The sequence below is a fragment of the Budorcas taxicolor genome, chromosome 18 (assembly GCF_023091745.1).
Source record: "Budorcas taxicolor isolate Tak-1 chromosome 18, Takin1.1, whole genome shotgun sequence".
Taxonomy (NCBI): domain Eukaryota; kingdom Metazoa; phylum Chordata; class Mammalia; order Artiodactyla; family Bovidae; genus Budorcas; species Budorcas taxicolor.
In genome coordinates this window covers 57,832,865-57,852,016 of record NC_068927.1, presented here as the reverse complement: position 1 = coordinate 57,852,016, position 19,152 = coordinate 57,832,865, and the positions used below count along the sequence as shown (strand labels likewise).

At 58.9% G+C, this 19,152-nt stretch overlaps 2 protein-coding genes across 4 annotated transcripts; one reads left to right on the top strand and one right to left on the bottom strand.

Annotated features, from left to right (window-relative positions):
• Positions 1-7,132: 7,132 nt before the first annotated feature.
• EMC10 (ER membrane protein complex subunit 10) lies at positions 7,133-13,312 on the bottom strand. Of its 2 annotated transcripts, XM_052656110.1 has the most exons (8): positions 13,139-13,312; positions 12,106-12,178; positions 11,104-11,213; positions 10,186-10,290; positions 9,622-9,803; positions 9,376-9,469; positions 8,526-8,612; positions 7,133-8,312 (listed from the first exon to the last, which is right to left on the bottom strand). In XM_052656110.1, exons 1-7 carry the CDS (start codon positions 13,250-13,252, stop codon positions 8,526-8,528), a joined length of 765 nt encoding a protein of 254 aa, XP_052512070.1. In that variant the 5' UTR covers positions 13,253-13,312; the 3' UTR covers positions 7,133-8,312. The 2 variants fall into 2 exon arrangements, with proteins under 2 accessions (XP_052512070.1, XP_052512069.1); XM_052656109.1 differs by lacking the exon at positions 8,526-8,612.
• Positions 13,313-13,353: 41 nt separating this feature from the next.
• GARIN5A (golgi associated RAB2 interactor 5A) lies at positions 13,354-19,137 on the top strand. 2 transcript variants are annotated; one of them, XM_052656111.1, is made up of 5 exons: positions 13,354-13,654; positions 13,839-13,957; positions 14,277-14,443; positions 18,049-18,319; positions 18,821-19,136. In XM_052656111.1, exons 1-5 carry the CDS (start codon positions 13,501-13,503, stop codon positions 18,875-18,877), a joined length of 768 nt encoding a protein of 255 aa, XP_052512071.1. In that variant the 5' UTR covers positions 13,354-13,500; the 3' UTR covers positions 18,878-19,136. The 2 variants fall into 2 exon arrangements, with proteins under 2 accessions (XP_052512071.1, XP_052512072.1); XM_052656112.1 differs by having other exon boundaries at positions 13,355-13,654; positions 14,313-14,443; positions 18,821-19,137.
• Positions 19,138-19,152: the final 15 nt, after the last annotated feature.

Genomic DNA, 19,152 nt, shown 5'->3' with positions numbered 1-19,152 from the left:
CTGCTCCTCTGCCTCAGTTTCTCTGACACACACACCTTCCTGCATGAATCTCCCCCACGCTGGTTTCCCTTGCTCACACCCTCTTGATGAGGCCTTTCTCTTCAGCCTCTCTTCCTCCGCCGTCTCCTCCCGCTCCCCATCCTGACCCGTCTCTACCTCCTGTCCATTAGTCCGTCTCTCCACAAAGGCCCACAACCAGGTCCCTCTCACCTCCCCTTTCCCCTCCATCCTCAGTTTCGTCCTCTTGAATTCACACACGCACGCTGCTTCCCTCGCCCGCCCCGTCTCTCTTCTCGAAACCATGTTCCTCTCCCCCCTTGGGTTCCCCTGGTGGCTCCGATGGTACAGAGTCGGCCTGCAGTGCAGGAGACCAGGGTTCAACCCCTGGGTAGAAAAGATCCCCCGGAGTGGGGCACAGCAACCCACTCCAGTGTTCCTGCCTGGAGAATCCCTAAGTCCGTGGGGTGGAGAAGAGTCAGAGCCTGCTCAGTCATGACTGAGCGGCCAGCACCCTCACTCGCTCTCACCTCTCACCGCAGCCTCTCCTGCTCTCCCCACCATCTCCCCGCACGAGGCTCCCGCTGCCTTCCCGCCCTGTCCTCTCTCGCTCCCACTTGGCTTTCCCTGCATCTTCTTGTGTGCTGAGTCTTAGCCGCGGCATGCGTGGGAACTCAGCTGCAGCAGGTGGGACTGGTTCCCTGACCGGGGACTGAACGTGAGCCGCCCGCACTGGGAGCTGGAGTCTCAGCCTCTTTCCACTGGTCTCATCCTCGCTTCCCTCCCCTGCCTTCTCCCCCTCCCCGCCCCCTCCTGGCACTGCCCTGCTTTCCCTGGGGACAGCTGCCCACAGCCCCCTCCCCTCAGATGCCTCTCTGCTCTCCCCCTCCCACACCTGCTCCCGCACAGCGGGTTGGCAGCCCCCGCCGACTCCCACAGCAGGGAGGCCCCTCTGCTGACCCATGGGGTGGGACTGCGTGTCCCCACGTGCTGGTGATATTTTTATCCTGTCTCAGAACACACGGTCCTGTGATGAATGTTTCACAGTTTATGGAATTCATTTCATGTCCTGCCAGGTCCCAGGACCATCAGCTGCACGTGTTCATCTGTTTGCAGCTCATCGTTACCCAGGCCGAGGTGGCAAAGCTTCCCTTCCTCCCTGTCCCTCTCTCTTTCTCTCCCTGTCTCTCTCTTTCTCTCCCTGTTTCTCTCTCTCTCTCCCTCTCTTTCCCCCTGTATCTCTGTCCCTCTCTCTCTCCCTGTCTCTCTCTCTCCGTGTGTCTCTCTCTCCCCGTCTCTGTCTCTCTCCCTGTCTCTCCCCCCCTCTCTCTCTCCCCATCTCTCTCTGTCTCCCTGTTTCTGTCTCTCTCTGTCTCTCCCCCCCCCGCCCCCTCTCTCCCCCCTTCTCTCTGTCTCCGCCCACCCCCCCCCCCGCGTCTCTCTCCCTGTCTCTCCCCCCGCCCCGTCTCTCTCTCTCCCCCTGTATCTCTGTCCCTTTCTCTCTCTCTCCGTCTCTCTCCCCCTGTCTCTCTCTCTCCCTGCCTCTCTCCCCACCCCGTCTCTCTCTCTCCCCCCTCTTCTGTCTCTCTCCGTCTCTCCCCCCGCCCCGTCTCTCTCTCCCCCTGTATCTCTGTCCCTCTCTCTGTCTCTCTCTCCTGCTGTCTCTCTCTCTCCGTCTCTCTCCCCGTCTCTCTCTCTCCCTGTCTCTCTCCCCCTCTCTGTCTCTCTCGCTGTCTCTCCCCCCGCCCTGTCTCTCTCTCTCTCCCCCTGTATCTCTGTCCCTTTCTCTCCCCCTGTCTCTCTCTCCTGCTGTCTCTCTCTCTCCGTCTCTCTCCCCCTGTCTCTCTCTCTCCCTGTCTCTCTCCCCCTCTGTCTCTCCCCATCTCTCTCTCCCCCTCTTCTGTCTCTCTCGCTGTCTCTCCCCCCCCCGCCCCGTCTCTCTCGCCCCCTGTATCTCTGTCCCTTTCTCTCTCTGTGTCTCTCTCTCTCCGTCTCTCTCCCCGTCTCTCTCTCTCCCTGTCTCTCTCCCCCTCTGTCTCTCCCCATCTCTCTCTCCCCCTCTTCTGTCTCTCTCGCTGTCTCTCCCCCCCCGCCCCGTCTCTCTCGCCCCCTGTATCTCTGTCCCTTTCTCTCTCTGTGTCTCTCTCTCCGTCTCTCTCTGTCTCTCTCTCCTGCTGTCTCTCTCTCTCCGTCTCTCTCCCCGTCTCTCTCTCCCTGCCTCTCTCCCCCTGTCTCTCTCTCTCCCCATCTCTCTCTCCCCCTCTTCTATCTCTCTCGCTGTCTCCCCCCCCCCCCCGCCCCGTCTCTCTCTCTCCCCTTCTTCTGTCTCTCTCGCCCTGTCTCCCCCAACACCCCGCCGTCTCTCCCCGTCTCTCTCTCTCCACCCTTCCCCCCCACTGTCTCTCTCTCTCCCCCCTCCCTGTCTCTCTCTGTCTCCGTGTCTCTTTCCCCGCCCTGTCTCTCACCCCTTCTCTCGCGTCCTCCTCCTAGGGTCCCCGCTCCGTCCCCCGCTGCCCCGCTGGCCTCTCCTGTGCTCACAGCCTCCTCCCTCCCCGCTCCGTCTCTCCCTCTCACCGCTCTGCTCTTCGCTGGCTTCTCTCCCCGCCGGCTCCCCCTCCCGCCCGGGCTGTCCCTGCCCCGTCACCTTCACCGCTCTCTTCTCCTCCCGCCTGCCCCTCCGGCCCCTCTCCCCCTCCCCTCCCCTCCCCTCCCCACTCCTCCCCTCTCTCCTCCCTTCCCCCCACAGCTCCCTCCCCACCTGGCTTCTCCTCTCTCCCCCCCGCCCCCCGCCAGCTTCCCTCGGGGCCTCCCTCGGTCTCCGTTCCCCGTTTCCACCCCGCTGTCCCCTCTGAGCGGCCCCTCTCCTGCATCTTCTCGCCTCCTCTCCCCTCCCGCCTCCATCTCCCCTCTCCTCGCTCAGTCGCCGTCCTCACCCTTCCTCTTTCCCTCTCTCCCCAGTGGCTCTTTCCTATCCCTCCCACCTTCCTGCCTCCTTCCTCTCTCGCCTCTCCGGATCTCTGCGTCTTGGGAGGCCCCTGCCCAGCGCCGCGTCCTCACCCCGCGGGCTGCTAGGGCTCCTCTCCCGCCCTTGGCACTCTCAGGTTGCCAAGCTCTGCGCTGATGGCAGAGTCGCCACCCCAGGGATCCCGGGGCAGGGCTGTCAAGACGGAGTCCCCCGAGCTGGAAGCACCTATGTGACACCCATTTTCTCTCTCTTTCCTGTCTGCCCGGGACTCTGCACGCTGCCTGGAGGGATCAAACCGGCCCCCCGGTGCAGGGGAGCGAGGAACGGGCTCAGAGGCAGGAAGCAAGTTGCCTAAAGACGCACAGCACGTAGGTGGCGGGGCAGTTGACGAGGAAATCGGCCCCTTGACTCTGCTGAGCCCTCGACTCAGGTCTGAGCCTGGTGAGGAGGGGGCTGCCGCCCTCCCGCGCCGTTCTCCTCTCCGACCCTCCGCTGTCTTCGCTTCCTCAGGCGGCGTGCAGCACACGGGCAGCTGGGAGGACGCCACCCACCGCCGACTCCACCGACGAGGAAACGGGCGCCAGGTGTGCCTGAAGACCGCCATCCGCCAGGACGGAGACCACAAGGGAGCCTCGACAGCGTTGCCAGAGGACCGACGGCGCCCCCGGTAGGGCCCTCCTCTCCGCCAAGACGGTCCACGTGGGTCAGCGAGAGGCCCCAGGATCGATCACCGGAGAGGCTCTCTCGGACTGCGGTCGTCCATCGCCACCTACCGACGGAAGACAAAACTGCAACCCAGCTCTAAAAGACACTAGGAACGGCGGCCCCAAAGGAGGACAGTGCCTGGAGGCGAGGGGGAGGCTGGAGTGGGCGAAGAGGAGAGGACTTGCAAAATTCTGAAAAAATTAAAAACTTTTCTACGCCTAACCAATATATAAACATCATACTCGGCAAGCTTCTTGGTATGCCAGCTTAGAGCTCCAACTGCATGTGTGTTTTCCAGTCATGGGTGGGTGGGTTTGCTCCTGCGTGGTCATGGAGATGCACGTGTCAGTGCTTTGGGAAACGCAGGAGAGCTGGGATTCAGTTTACACAATGTGCTGGGAAGCCTATTTCTAGGAATTGGGCCAACTGAGTTTGATTCCTCTACCATGACCTCGTGGCTGCAAGCAAAGGTGAACGGCTGACAGCCAAACATTGGTCCCTGGTCCTCACCTGGGGTCTCTGCCTGGCTAAATAAATAAACCTCTAGAGTTGTTTCCAGAAGCTACCTGATTCAATGTACAACTTGGGGTGGCAAACATTCTTTAAAAATACTAAAATCAACCTTATATTAATCTATTTTAAAAGGATACTTGCCAAAAAACTATCGTGTGTGTGCTCAATCACGTCCAATTCTTTGCAACTCCGTGGAGCCCGATGGGCTCCCCTGTCCATGGGATTTCCCAGGCAAGAATACTGGAGTGGGTTGCCATTTCCTTCTCCAGGGGATCTTCCCAACCCAGGGATCAAACCCACGTCTCTCTCATCTCCTGCACTGGCAGGCAGGCTCTTTATGGCTGAGCCAGCTGTTCTCAATAACCCAGAAGACAGAATGAAGGCCTAGGTGGGGGGAGGGGTTTCCCCAGTGCCAGGGAACAGGTGGCATTCTGTGGGGCAGGAAATTGGGGAGGGGCCTTCCCTCCACTGAGTATTCGCCTCATGGGTGCTCGTGCCTGCCTTACCAGACGTCAGAAGGCTGGGGTGAGGAAGCGGGAGGGAGAGAGGGAGGGCTGAGCTCGATGGGGACAGAGAGGAAGGTAAGAGACAGGACGAGGAGGGGTGGGGGTGTGGGGGTGGGAGAGGAGGGAAGGTGTCTGCAGTCTGGCTTGGGGACATCTAAGTGAATCAGGAACCAAGGCTGGGGTCGTGATTCACGAGGCGGAAGAGGAAGAGACCAGAGGGCCTCACAGGCCAGGCTGAGGGCTGGGACTCTGTCCTGAGGGTGCTGGGGAGCCGAGGAGCAGGGGCGGCTCTGGGTCGGAAAGCCCTCCATGAGGGGCAAGGCCTGGACGGGGCACACTGGTCCAGCTGCAGGAGAAGGGAGGCAGGGAAGAACAATGGTCAGGCGGCCCAGCCCCCTGGTCTGAGGCTGGGGTTGGGGGCTGGCACCACTCACTGTGCATGTCCAACTCTGTGTGTGCAGGCTAAGTCACTTCAGTCGTGTCCAACTCTGTGTGACCCATGGACTGAAGCCCGCCAGGCTCCCGTGTCCCTGGGATTCTCCAGGCAAGAAGACTGGAATGGGTTGCCGTGCCCTCCTCCAAGGGGTCTTCCCGATCCAGGAATCGAACTCGTGTCTCTTATGTCTCCTATACCTGCAGGTGGATTCTTTACTTCTAGCGCCACCCAGATTCCTGGGTGACAGACTCCCTCACCGGTCCCTGAGGCACAAAAGGAGCCTGGGGTCTGGAGAACCTGGACGGGAGTTGGGGCTGGAGATGGGCTTGGGAGCCATCAGGAAGAGTTGCTCCCAACCTCCAATGTGAATGGGCGGCTGGTCTATGGAGGTGGGGGTGGGGGTGTCCCATACAAACGAGTGGGGAATCAAGCGGGTGCACGGGGATCCCTGCAGCACCCAAAGGTCCATCGACAGACCAGCAGGATCCACTCAGAGCCAGGCACGAGGTGCAATGAGAACCACTCAGTATCAGACACAGAAACCTCCCTGACTTCTGCTGGGTGGTGGGGTGGGGGTGGGGAGCTGGGGTAACATAATTTTTGCAAAAACTGTGTACATAGACTTGCTTATTTCTGGAAGGAGTTTCTACAGAGTCAAGCACAGGAGACTGAAAGCTCGGCTGCCCCCCAGTACAGGGAAGAGGTGCCGGGCTGGGCTGAGCAGAAGGTTCTGGGCATTGGATGCTACAGAATCCTTTAGGTTTCGTTTGATATCCCCAGATACCCTGATCAATCCAAAGAAAACAGTGACTGTGCTCTCCAGGGACGGCCAAGATTGAGAAGAGAGGTTTAACTGGGACAGATACCCAGGGAGCCGGCACCAGCTTGGATACTGACTAGAAAATGCCACAGAGTAACTCTGCCGGCTTGAGAGTGGCTGAAAAAGTCTAAGAAGAAAGCAATCAGATAAAGACCTCAGATCTCAGGTTACTAAAAAAAATAATAACAAAATGGTCCAGCAAATGAATGGCAGGAGATCACAGCTACAAATTAAAGGATCAAGAGCTCTTCATTTGTGAACACTACCCATGAAAGCATCAGTGACAGAATTCACATGGAGCAGGAGAGATAGCGGGGCAGTGTCTCCTACTGGTGGAGAAAGAAATGCCAGTTAGAGCAACTCGGGGACCCTTTCAGCTTAAAGCTACCCAAAAAATGGGTAAACCAACATCCCCCAATGCTGGCAGACGTGCGACACAACAGTCCCACTTGAAAACACAGAGGCAGTGCTTTCCAGGCCTCTTGTCACTAGGCAGAGGGGTGGCTGGGCCCCCAGAGGGTTGGGCTCTGAGCTCCTGGAGCCAGGGGGAGCTGCAGCAGGATCAGATCCAAGGGCATCAGAAGACAGAAGGCACACAGAGGTCTCAGCGTCATCAGACGAGTCACAAGAGGAACTCAGAAACATTTAAATATCGCTGTGGAGCAAAGGACGAGAGCAGCTCTCAAAAACACCAACTGCGCCGCCACGGTCTGCAGTTGTGTATTTCGGTTAAGTGTGAATTTTGTGAAAAAAGTAGGTGGAGGGCGGGCTGAATGAGCTCAGTGTCCCTTTTCTGGTGGCACATGGAGCACAAGGCCACTCTCTGGACATGGCCGAGGACAAAGCCCCAGAAGATTCTGACCTGGAGCACAACGGCAAGGGCAGGTCAGTGTACAATGCCCAACTTACTACTCTGGTTACAGAGAGTGGCCAACAGCCTTCCGGCTGGCTGGTGCTGGCAGTCACTCTAGGAGGGGAAATTACCTGATCGAGTCATCAGGGAGACTCCACCAAGCACCTTCCTTGGCCGTTTGGTCTGCTCGTAAAAATGTCTCTAACCTGCCGTAGTAATTGTACTTTGAGTCACGCGTCTGCGGGAAATCAAACTCACACCAGGGACAGGCAGGTGACAGCCTTCGATGTCGCGCTATTTATAACCACATGAAGCAGGAGGCAAACTGAACGCTGAATATTTAGGGGACGCTTTAATAAACTGCTACACACACACCGTGGAGCCTGATGGCGCTGCCATTACCATGACAACGGTGGCCATATTTTCTTTTTTGGCGTTTCCGAATCACATTCCCAGCCACCCACCGCCACCGGCAGAATTCAGTAGCGCCTGTACATCCTGACAGTCTCTTAGCCTAGTTTACAGCTGCGTTTGCCGGGGAAGTTGCAAGCTGCAACTTTCCCAAACGTTTACCTATTTCATTTATGTTGTCGATGTTTTTAAACAGACAGGAGGAGGAAGGGAGATAAATGGCAAGGACCCAGCAAAGTCCCAGGGCAACGACCAGCCGGGAAAGGGATTCTATACATCAACTGGCCCCTGACTCCGCTGCTGGGTAGCTTGCTCTGGTTTGACTTCCAACATCACTGGTTCGACTTCCAACATCACTGGTTCAAGCCCCAGAGCCTCTGGAGGGCCTGGCGTCCTAACAGCAGGAATTCCCAACTTCCACTAGAGCCGTGGGCAGATACAGGCCAGAGTAGGGGGAGCAGGTCTGTGCAGATGTGAAAAGGGGGCGCCCCAGGCCGGCCCACCCCTGCTCTGTGCCAGCTCTGGGCTTTGGGGAGCCCCAGGGTGCTCTCAAGACCAGACAGGAGGCTGGTGTCCCAATCCAGTGTCAGACAAGTAAGGGGCCTCCCCTGGCCTGGCGGGGTGACCAGACCAGACAAAGGCACGGAGGCTGGAGAGAAAGAGGCGTGTTCCCCCCCAACAGGGCTTGGGGGGCGGGATGAGGGGACAGGGAGCGCGGGCTCTAACCTGCGGCAGAGGGATACGGCAGGGGCTGCAGCAGGGCCATGGGGGAAGGTGGGGTGCAGCAGGGCCCAGAACCCCGCCACCCCCACCCCCACAGTAACTCCAAGCACAAGAGGGGAGGGACTCCTGGGGAGGGGGTGCTCTCTGATCCCCACGGGACGCAGAGATGGACTGTCCGGAGAGTCCCTCCTAAGATGATCAAGGGTGTGGGCACACTGGGCAGAAAGGGTGTGCCCTGGGCGAAAGAGGGGGGCAGCACCCAGGCCCCACACTCATCGGCCGCTGCCTCCACCGCCCCCGCCGCCGCCGCCCCCGCCCTGGCCCCCGGCGTCCGGTGCTCCCGACATCATGAGGAAGAGGACGACTGGGACGATGTACATCCACTGGGAGCGGGCGGCACAGAGCCGGATGGACAGATGTACAGAGAGACAGAGAAGAGAGGTGAGGTAAGCGGTGGCCCAGCCAGCATGGGGGAGGTGGGCGCGGCGTGAGGGGAGGCGTGGGGGGAGTGGGCCCGGGTCCGCTACTGCACTACGGGCTGGGGGAGGGCTGGGGGACTGCGGGGAGCGGGGAGACGGGAGGGGGCAGGTCCTCACTCAGGCCTCGTGCAGCGGTGGTGCGGGCCCGGGGGCGGCAGGACGCAGGGCTGTGAGCAACACGGCCCCCCCCAGGATGAGATGCCACTGAGGGGGGCAGGGGCGCAGGTCAGGGCCAGCGGTGGCTGTGGCGTCCAGCGGCCGTCAGGGAAAGCGGGCCGGGCCAGGCGCGCCCTCGGCCTCTCCAGGCCCCGTTTCCAGCGACCAGCACGCTAACCGAGGCCTCACTGGCTTCCACGGCCCCCTGCCCTGGCCCGGGTGGGACGGCTTCCTCAAGCCCCAGCGTCACCAGCACCAAGGACCCTCGGCTCCCAGGCTCCTCCCCAGACCCTGCCACCCACCTCCCCGGCCTGGTGGGTGGACCCCCCCCCCCTCAATTCCCTCCTTTCCAAACCTGTCCCCCTAGATCTCTGCCTTCTACCCCGCAACCCCCACCCCCAGCGCAGCTCAGGCCCCTCTCCTGTCCTCAGTCTGCATGGACCCGGCCCCTCCCTGACCATGCCCCACCCCGCACTCCCTCCAAACTGGACAGACTGACACTGCCTGTGCTTGGTCTGATCCCAGCCCAGGCACCCAGGGGGCTGGCCCCGGCTCCCCTCACTGCCCAGCTCCAGGGCGGGCTATTTTCTGAGACCAGATGCCCCGTGACCACAAGTGGACACGGGCGGGGGAGGGCCAGGGCGCGGGGCTCCAGTGCTCAGCCCAGGGGCCAGGGAGACGAGCACAGAAGCACAGAGACCGAGCCGGCCCTGCATAGAGCAAGGGAGCCGAGCAGGACGGAGCGGGGCTCAGGATGGGAGGGAGAGGGCCGGTGGGGAAGGGCCCCAGGGGTGCGCAGAACCCCACTCACATATTTAGCGAAGAAGGACTTCTGCTCCTGGGGGTTCTTGGCCTTCTGGGCCTGCTCCATCTCCAGGCGCTCGATGAAAGCCGCTGTCTCAGGCCTGGGAAGGTAGGGGTAGGAGGCGATGGGATGAGGTGGCCCTCCCCACCCAGAGCCCCAGGCAGCCCAGAAGGGTGGCGGGAGGGGCAGGGTGGGAGGCTGGCCCGGCCCCAAGGGGCCTGGCTCTGTTCCCTTCCCGCAGCCCCTGCTCACCCGGGCGCTGTGACCGGCGGCTGCAGCTGCACAGAGGTGTTGAACAGCTCCAGGTCCACGTCCTCCACCTCGTGGCCCCGGCAGCCCCCGGGGTACGTCACCACCGACACGCCCACCACATTGCCGGCCACGTCCACGTGCAGGGTCAGCTGGTCCGAGAGGTGAGACTCTACCAGGGAGCACTGGGGGAGGAGGGGAGGAGGCTGAGGAGGAGGGCCAGCAGGGGCCCTGCCCAGGCTTCGCCCACACCAGCAACCCCCCGCAACCCACGGGGCCTCTGAAGCATCTTTCAAAGCCCTCCACGAGACGCCCCCTCTCACCCCACCAACCTCAGGTGGAATCAGCAGCCTTTCCAGCGCCCATAAGGCCCTGAGCTGCCCCATTGGAGCCCCCGCCAACCGGACTGTCCCTCTCCAGCCCAGGAGACCCTCGAAGGCAGGACCAGGTCCGAGCCTTCCCCATCCTTAAATGCTGGGCCACAGGCAACGGAGGCCGAACGGAAGAACCCGGGCTGGAGCGGTTCGGCAAAGCAAGGATGGGGCCTGGTCCTCGTCGCTGACTCACCGCAGAGACAAAGGAGGAGACGTAGCCACCGGCTTCTGGGCCATCAGGGGCCCCAGGCCGCCGCGGGACCCGGACACGGTACAGGCCGTTCAGCGCTGCCACGTCCTGCAAGGACGGAGAGGAGGGGGTGGCCGGTGAGTGAGGCAGCGCCCAGCTCCCATCAAGTCTGCACCCCCACGGGGCCCCCAGACAGGAAAGCCCCCCGCCACTCCCTGGCCCAGCCAAGCCCAAGACTCTTCCCACTGGCCTGCCCCACTGGGCAAGGGGGGCGGGGGAGGGAAGACCACCAGGAGGAGAGCAGAGCCCGGCCCAGCAACGGAACAAGTCCTCGAGAACGCTGCCCCCAGATCTGGGTCCAGTTCCACACCCAGACTGTTATTCCTTTATTTTTTTCGTTCTTCGTTGGGGTTGTCCCAAGTGGCTTCTGGGATCTTAGTTCTTGACCGAAAATGGAACCTGGGCCCACTGCAGTGAAAGCGGGTAGTCTTAACCACCGAGCCACCAGGGAAGGCCCGGGACTCCCCAGTTCTATGAGCAGCACATTCTCTCTGGGGGTGACAGGAATCACGTGGGCACCGTGCTGGTCCAGGCAGACCTCACCCTGCTGTCTCCCACAGGGAGGACACCCAGGGGCCAGCAGCTGCCCAGAACGAAGCCTGTATCCCCAGCCTCCCCTACAGCTCCATCTGGCCAAAGGGACAGAGCAGCAGTGGACTGTGGCAGCTTTTGTGAGCTGCCCCCAAAGTCAGCTAGCTGCTTCCTCTGCCTCTCCTTCCTCCCTTCCTCCACCCTGCTGTCCAGGGCCCCACCTGAGCCCGGCACCTCCCCGCACCCTCCCCAAGGAGGACCCGGAAGCATGCTCGCTGTGCTCCGAGGCACGTGCCTCCCACTCCAGCAAAGCCGGGGTCCCCTCCTCACCCGGAGCCGGCCCCGCTCCTCCTCGTTGAGCTGCCGCTGCGATAAAGACAAGGTGCCGTCTTGCTGGTTCCAGAGCAGCGAGCCCCGCTTCCGGAAGTGGGCACTGTCATCTGGGGGGGGAGGGGCACACCTGGACTCAGCAGGCCAACACACCTGTCAGCCCTCGAAGTGACCAGGCCACCTCCCCACCTGAGCCCTCATTGTTCCACCTAAATACTGGGGACACCACCACCTTGTCTTGCCCACGAAAGGTGCCTGGACCCCAGAGCTCCTAAACCTGGCCTCCAACTTGCCAAGTGACCCAGGGTCGCTCACATAACCTATCTGGCCCTCAGCTTCCCCAGATGCAGATCACGGTGTACAGAGCTCGGGCACTCCCAAGGCCAGGCTTTCTTGGGCAGATGGCAGGCTCTGACTGGAGAGGTCTGCAGAGGGTCCCAGCTTCAGCGGTTATCACGAATACCCCCCGCCCCCGGAGTCTGGGCCTCAGATGGCATTATGAACCCCTGGGCTGCACTGACATCTCTGGGAGTCTGGATGCCTGCACTAGTGCAGTTTAAGCTGGGCTTTAGAGCAGGTACTGGCTGCTATTCACTTGTAAAAAGACCTTGTCTGATGTCCCTCTGCACCTCGGTTTGCTCTTCTGGAAAATGGAGCTATCCCTAACACCTCCTACTTTGCATGACTATTCTGAAGATGTCCGAGTTAATACAGGAGGACCATCTACCCACAAGGGCAGAGAACGGGACAACTGGTCAGGAACGGCTGCTCTGAGCTTATTACCACCACAGTGACCTTTCTGACACTGGCATTTTTCTTACCAGTATAGGGGTATTCAAAGACAGAGCTTCTATTCTTCCCCCATCCAACTCCCCCATGTTAATGCAAACACACTCCCAAGTGCAAAGCTGTGAGTGAATGGATGACGTGTCTCACATGGGGAGGCACCTGAATTCACAGGGCAGTGGATAAGTGTCCAGGTCAGGACGTTGTCGGACTCACCGATCTCAAATGAGTGCTCCAGTAGCAGCCCCACGGTGCCGCAGCCCTCACCTTCTCGACCTTCCACCCCCACCTGCGAGTGATAAAAACGGACCCACTTAAGGACCATCAGAGTTCTCAGTCCGGCAGGATCCAGGAACCCCAGGACAGACAGACCCGTAGGCTGCTTGCTGGAAGAGCCTTATTTTCACACCCATATCCAAACACTGATGCATGCTCACGATTCCACCGGAATCTGACCATTTCATGAAAATTCATGATCTGGACGGGCCCCAGAAAACCAGAGCCTGCAAACCAGTTGCCTCATTTTCAAGGCAACTACCTCCAGGTCACTTTCACGCCTAGCATCATAAATACTCATGAGTTAAAGGGTATCCTTCCCAAGCTAATATCCAAGTGACGTAGGTGTCACCTTAAGCCTCAACAGTCACGATGCCGCCATAAAGCAAATTCAAGATTTCAGGCCTTCCTTTTCTCCAACTCTCCAAATTTCTCCTACCTCTGCATACTCAACTCTCCACCCTCAAGCCTGCGCTACCTCGTTCCAGATTTTAATCCTTGAGCTCAACATTCCGCCCACCACACGCGTATGCGGGAGACTGAACTCCTCCATTCTCTCCAGAGCCCCCTCGCCATTTTCATTTTAGCCGCCCCGACGTCTGTCTGATTTGCCAAGATTCCACCCAAGCCACACGTCCTCAAGTATATTCATGACTGCGGATCCCAAGGGAAAAGTTCTTGCCGCCATCTCTTCTTCGGGTGCAGCCGAGTTTTCACCGCACAGAGAGCCCAGGTGCCAAAATCCCAACCGAGCCCCGCCCCCTTATGCATATTCACGGACTAGAACCTTCCTAACCTCTCGCTTTCTCCCAGGCCTCATGCATGCTCAGGACTGCAGCCTCGCTTGGAACGGTTTTCATCTCGCCTTCCCTCCCGGCCCTGCACAGCCTCGTTCCCACCTTAACGGACCTAAAGACCCAAGACCACGATCTCCGGCGGCCCTGCCCTCTATGCAAAGCGAATAAGTACTCACTCCCCGCACAGCGGCTCCGGACCGGCAGCCACTACCCCGCGCCCGGCTGGGGGCTGCTGCCGCCACCAGCAAGAGGAGGAGCAGTCGAGTCGCCCCGGCGCCGGGGACGGACATCTCGGCCCCTTCCCTCCAGCCCAGAGGCTGGAATCAGGCGGGCGCCGCGGAGCACGCCGGGAGAAACTGGCCGCATCCCGTCGCCCGTGCGCCTGCGCCAGCTCCTTGCGCCTGCGCACTAGCGCCCACCGGCTACCGGGGCCTGACGTCCCTGGGCGACCGCTGCTCCCTCCGGACGTCCGGGTAACGCCCCCTCAGGTGACGTCACAACCGCGGGCTTCCAACGTATCGACCCCGTCCGCCGCGCTATGACGTCACAGAGCCCGCGCCCCCGCCCCCCGTTTTCTCCCTGGGCACCGCCCTCCGCTCCTCCCAAGGGGCGGGGCGTTGCGATGAAACGGGGCCACGAGCCTAAGCCGGCCTTCGGTGGAGCAGGTGAGGCGGGACCAGGCGTGATGGCAGGTGAGAAGCGGAACCGGGCCTGGAGGGGTTGGATTAGGTGCGGGAACCAGGTGAGGGATGGGGCCTGCGATGCGGAGACCGGTAGCCGGGAACCCCGTACCCTCCGCGCGGGGCTGTTCGCCCTGGGTAGGGGACCCCTACCCAGCCTCTTGGAATAGATCTGCGAACTTCGCCGCTTCTGTAGAACGCCCCCTGGTTCCAGCCTGTCCCACGGGCCGGCCCGGACGGCTCCAGCGCCATCTCCTGAGCGGCGAATTCGACCAGCTGCGAGACTTCCCCATCTTTGAGAGCAACTTCGTGCAGGTGCGGAGCCCCAGGACCCTCTGAGCCCAAGCCTGGGCCCCGACCTCCTGACGTAGGGAACCTCTACTCACCGTACCGCCCATCTCCTGACCTCCACACCCCACGCCCGCCAATACCTCCAAACCTTTAGTTTCTCTATGACTGCTAACCTTTGATTCCCTCACTCCATGTCCCTGACTTCATACCCAGGTGACTCGACCTTTGACCCCAAGATATCTGATCCTCTTCTTGATGGTTAATTTTCTTGGTTCATGCCCCTTAATCCTACCAAAATTCCTGACCTCTGATCCCTCCCCAACTCTGCTCTCCATTTATCCAGCTTCTAACCTCTGACGCCACCCCTCCCCCGGCCCAGGTGACCCGGTTGGGAGAAGTTGCCAACAAGGTCACCATGGGAGTGGCAGCCTCCAGTCCAGCCCTGGAACTCCCAGACCTGCTGCTTCTGGCGGGCCCTGCCAAGGAGAATGGACACCTGCAGCTCTTCGGGTGACTGTCCCCCCCAGCCTACACTGCGTTCCTCCCCAGCTCTGGGCACCCTAGGTCCCCTGAAGCACCTCCTTTCACCCAGAAGACCCCCAGGGCCAGGAGCCATGGATGGCTGCCAGCCCTCTCTGGGCTACTGGTCCACCCAGGAGAACAAGCACAGGGCCATCCACAGGGATCAGCAGTCAGGGAGAGATGGACATGAGGGGATGGCCACATCCTGGTAGGGGTCAGGAGAGCGACGGTTTATGCAGCACCTACTGCATGGGCTTCCTTGGGGCTCAGACGGCAAAGTGTCTGCCTGCAATGCGGGAGACCCGGCCCGATCCCTGGGTTGGGAAGATTCTCTGGAGAAGGAAATGGCACCCCACTCCAGTACTCTTGCCTGGGAAATCCCATGGATGGAGGAGCCTGGCAGGCTACAGTCCATGGGATTGCAGAGTCAGACACAACTGAGCGACTTCACTTTCACTACATGGCAGTTTTCCCATGGACCATGCACATTGTCTCCTCTCTGACCCCATCCTCGCATATGCTGGGGCCCCTTAACCCCATCCTCAAGAAGGAAAACTGAGGCCCAGAGAGGCGAGCCACTTGGCCAGGGTCCTAGAGTGAGTCAGGAGTGGCCTGGATTGGAACCGCCAGCTCCTCACAACTGGCCCCCTGGATTCTGGAGCTCTCAGGCCACTCTCTCCACATTGCCCCTGCAGGTCTTTGTGTTTTATTTTTTTCATTGAAAAAGTAATGCAAATACACTCTTAAGTTACAAAACACACACAGCACAAAATACACCTTTCTCCCATCCTAGGCTCCTGCCTCCACCTCCAGCTGCAAATACCAAAGCATTTACATGAGTAGAGTATATTTACAGAAACATTCTGCCAGTGGCTTTTTTTTTTTTTGACTGCCTGTGTGCTAAGTCGTTTCAGTAATGTCTGACTCTGCAACGCTGTGGACTGTAGCCCACCAGGTTCCTCTCTCCATGGGATTTTCCAGGCAAGAATACTGGAGTGGATTGTCATGCCCTCCTTCAGGGTATCTTCCCAACACCGAGATTGAACGTGTGACTCTTAGGTCTCCTGCATTGGCAAGGGGGTTCTTTTACCACTAGTGCCACCTGCATTTCATAGTTAATGAAAGAAAGGGGGAAGGGAGGGGAGGGAGGAAGGAAGAATGGAGTCACATTGTCCCATACACACAAACACACACACAGACACACAATTCTTCATTTCCAATTCTGAAATCCAAAGAGTTTTGTTTTGTTTTTTTTTTGCAACTCATTCAGTGGTATAATCTGATTCTGACCCGAACGAACTTGAAGCTACTTACAGCCTTTATTTATCCGCCCTGGATAAGTTGAAAACATTTCACAAAGCAGTATTCTGATGCCAGAACCCTGTATTGAGACATTCTCTTCCACCTCCCTTTCTTTTCAATATTAATTGTATCCTACCACTTGAGTCACGACTTGCAGCTGGAAGAATATCAGGGATGGTGCTGAGAAGGGGTCTTTGATCTCCTTGTAATTTCCTTCAGCACTCTCCCTTCTCCCACCATAAAACATACCACAGAAGTAAAGTCATTGAGCCTGCTCTGCCAACTCAGTCTCCAGACTCACCCCCCAGCCCATCACTTCTAACCAGCTCCCAGCCCTGGGTGATTCTGTGCCGGGATGGACAGGTCCTCTTTTGGACACACCATTCAACAAACTCCACCACCCTCTTGGACACCAAGCTTGCATCCGCCTGTTGCTGTGATTACCTAATAGGGAATGTCCTTGAATGAATGGCTGCCTTCAGACAGCTTGGGTTTGTATCCTGGCTTCACCTCTTGCCTTTGGCCAAGTTTCCTACCCGTCCGGGTCTCAGTTGGGGAACCCACTTTCCAGGGCTGCAAGGGGATAAACTGAGTAAATGTTTGTGAAACACTTGGAACAGCGCCTGGCACAGAGTATGAGCTGTGAAAATGTCAGCTGTTTTTCTTCCATTTGGGGAACGTAATAACAGATCGAGTCACCTACCGAGGGACACTGATGTGTCCTGTGCCTGGGGGTGACCACCAGTGCAGCAGGCAGGGCACATCCACACACAGCCTGGAGGGTGTAAAGCCAGTTTCTGGAGATACATTGCTGGGCCTGAGGGGGCTGGTGTGTAGCTACCCAGTGTTGTTCAGAACCTTGGTACGACTTGGGTTCAAATTCCTGCTGTGTGATCTCTGCCAAATTACCCATCCTGTCTGGATTGTTTCCTCTGCTGCCTTTTTTGGGCCTTGAGTTAGGCTGGGGGCCTGAGCGATTCATATATTCAAATACTCAGTGAGCATTCATTGAGCACGGACCGTGGGTCAGCTCTGGATACTAAGGAAACAGCAGTGAAAAAAATTGCACCAAACCCTCTGCCCTCAAGCTCACCTTCTCCTAGGAAGGCAGACAGAATAGATGTCAGTTTGTCCAGTGGCTGAGGTCTGTGGAGACAGATCAGAAGGGGGTGAGGGGTGGGCATGGGGAGCTCAGCGAGGGCAGATGTGGTTGTAAATAAGCAGGAGGTTGTAAACAGATATTCTCTCTGAGAAGGTGCCTCTTGAGAAAAACATGAGATGAAGGGGCCGAGCCATGGGGATGGTTGGAGGAGGAAGATTTCGGGCAGAGGAAACAGCCTGTGCAAAAGTCCTGGGGTAGGACCAAGCCCGGCAGGTTTATGGAACAGTAAGACCAATATGGCTGGAGACAGTAAACCAGGAGAAAGGGCGGGAGGGGAGGACAGAAAAGGCCCAAAGCGGTGCAGATCCTGCAGAGGCTAGCGGTCAAGACAGGACTCTGTTTCCTCTGAGCCCTGGGAGCGATTTGAGCTAACTCTCCTGTTGATTTGGCTCCGAGGTAAAGAATCCACCTGTAATGCAAGAGATACGGGAAACACGGGTTCAATCCCTGGGTCAGGAAGATCCCCTGGAGGAGGAAACAGCAATCCATTCCAGTGTTCTTGCCTGGACAACCCCATGGACCGAGGAGCCTGGCGGGCTACAGTCCATGGGTCCCAAAGAGTCGCACAGGACTGAGCGCAGGCGCCCATTTCACCCGGGTGCTGATTGGCGCCCTCTGGAGGCAGTGTGGGAACAGACTGGGGTGAAAGCGGGAAATTGCGGAGAGACTTAGAAATGGTTGAATTTTGAGTATTAATATTAGTACATTTTAACGGTGGAGCCATCAGGACTTGGTAAGATCGGTTAAGGATGTCAAAAAGACGGATCAGGAGCGACTTGCACAATTTCTGGCAAATCAAGTGGGAGGATATAGCGACGAAGACGAAGAGGAGCAGGTTTGGGGTTGGGCTTAGGTCAGGAATTGGGCTGTTGGATGTTACATGTGTCTGATGTCGATCCAACATCCAAATGTTAATTTCAAGCAAGCAGCTATCTATTCGAGTCTCGCGTTCAGGAGGGGCAGGACCAGCGGGAGACAAAGATGGGCTCCCAAAGTTTGGGATAGATAAAATGCAAGAGGCAGAGAAAGTGACAAAGGACTCCTTCCAGGGGCGGAGAGGGGCGCTGGGGTGGGCGCTGCTGGCGCCTGGGAGGGTCAGATGCTGAGGCCGCCCCTTCCGCCCACCCAGGCTGTTCCCCTTGCAGTTCGTCCAGCTCTTCGTCCACGACGAAAGCCGCTGGCAGCTCAAGGTCAAGTTCCGCACCGGCCGGGCCTTCTACCTGCAGCTGCGGGCCCCGCCCGAGAGCCGCGACCGCGAGTTCGGCCAGTGGGTGCGGCTGCTCTACCGCCTGCGCTTCCACTCGGCCCAGGGAGCCGTGCCTTTCACACAGGACTACTCGGCGCTGGAGGACGACGAGGACGATGACGAAGACGAGGACGGCGATCTGCCGGCGGGAGAGGCGAGGAGGGGGAGGGGTGTGGGCGGGGCTCCTGGGTCGGAGGGAGGAGGGAGTTGAGGGGCTGGATCCCTGATCTGAGAGTGGAGGTGACCCGGAGCCCAGACTCCTGAGTCCTGAAAGGGTGTGCTGTCTCTGCTCAGAGTTCAGGAGGCCCTCAAAGCAGAGCAAGGTCCGCAGGGCCTTGGTGCGCCAGCAGAGGCGGCGATGGCTTCCTAATGGGGCATCGCCTACCCAGCCTCCCTCCCCTTGACCTAGCATGCTGCGATCTGGAGAGGGAATGCCTAGGCCTTGGAGAGTCGGCCAGGCCAGTTCCCCAGAAGGCCTGGAGAGGGGAAAGACACCAATCTTCGAAGGTGGGGACACTGGAACCTAAGGGGCCTCTTCCTTGAGAACCCCCCTGCTCCCCACGCCTTCCCAGGAAGTACAAAGTGCCCACTCACCCACCCCCAAACAGCAGATACATTCACAAAGCGTCTGAGACCAACTCTCTCTTGTACCCAGCTTCAAGCCATGGAAGCCAGACTTGACCCACAGATGTCTGAACTCTGGGGACTCTGACTCCTCCAACATTCTTTGAGGTCACCAAAAGACCAGAGATCAAAGTGTCCCCTACCTTGGGGCCGAACAGATGAATTAATATTAAAGTTACTAAAGATCGGCCACTTAAGAACTAAGAAAACCGGGTCACGAGCACTTTCCCCATCGTCACCAATTCAATAATGGCTGCCTCAGCTTGGTCTTGGGTTCATGGTGTCTGGCTCCTTGAGCCCCGCACCCACCATTCCAGCATGTCTACCCCGTAAGGGTAGCCCCCCAAGTCAGTCCTTGTGTTC

Coding starts and splice junctions, on each gene's coding strand:
- EMC10 (XM_052656109.1), bottom strand. CDS start 13,252: ATGTCCGTCCCCGGCGCCGGGGCGACTCGACTGCTCCTCCTCTTGCTG. Junction 11,214..12,105: donor GGAGCACTCATTTGAGATCG/GTGAGTCCGACA, acceptor CTCCCCCCCCAG/ATGACAGTGCCCACTTCCGG. Junction 10,291..11,103: donor AGGAGCGGGGCCGGCTCCGG/GTGAGGAGGGGA, acceptor CCGTCCTTGCAG/GACGTGGCAGCGCTGAACGG.
- GARIN5A (XM_052656111.1), top strand. CDS start 13,501: ATGACGTCACAGAGCCCGCGCCCCCGCCCCCCGTTTTCTCCCTGGGCA. Junction 13,958..14,276: donor TTGAGAGCAACTTCGTGCAG/GTGCGGAGCCCC, acceptor CCATTTATCCAG/CTTCTAACCTCTGACGCCAC. Junction 18,320..18,820: donor GCGATCTGCCGGCGGGAGAG/GCGAGGAGGGGG, acceptor TCTTGTACCCAG/CTTCAAGCCATGGAAGCCAG.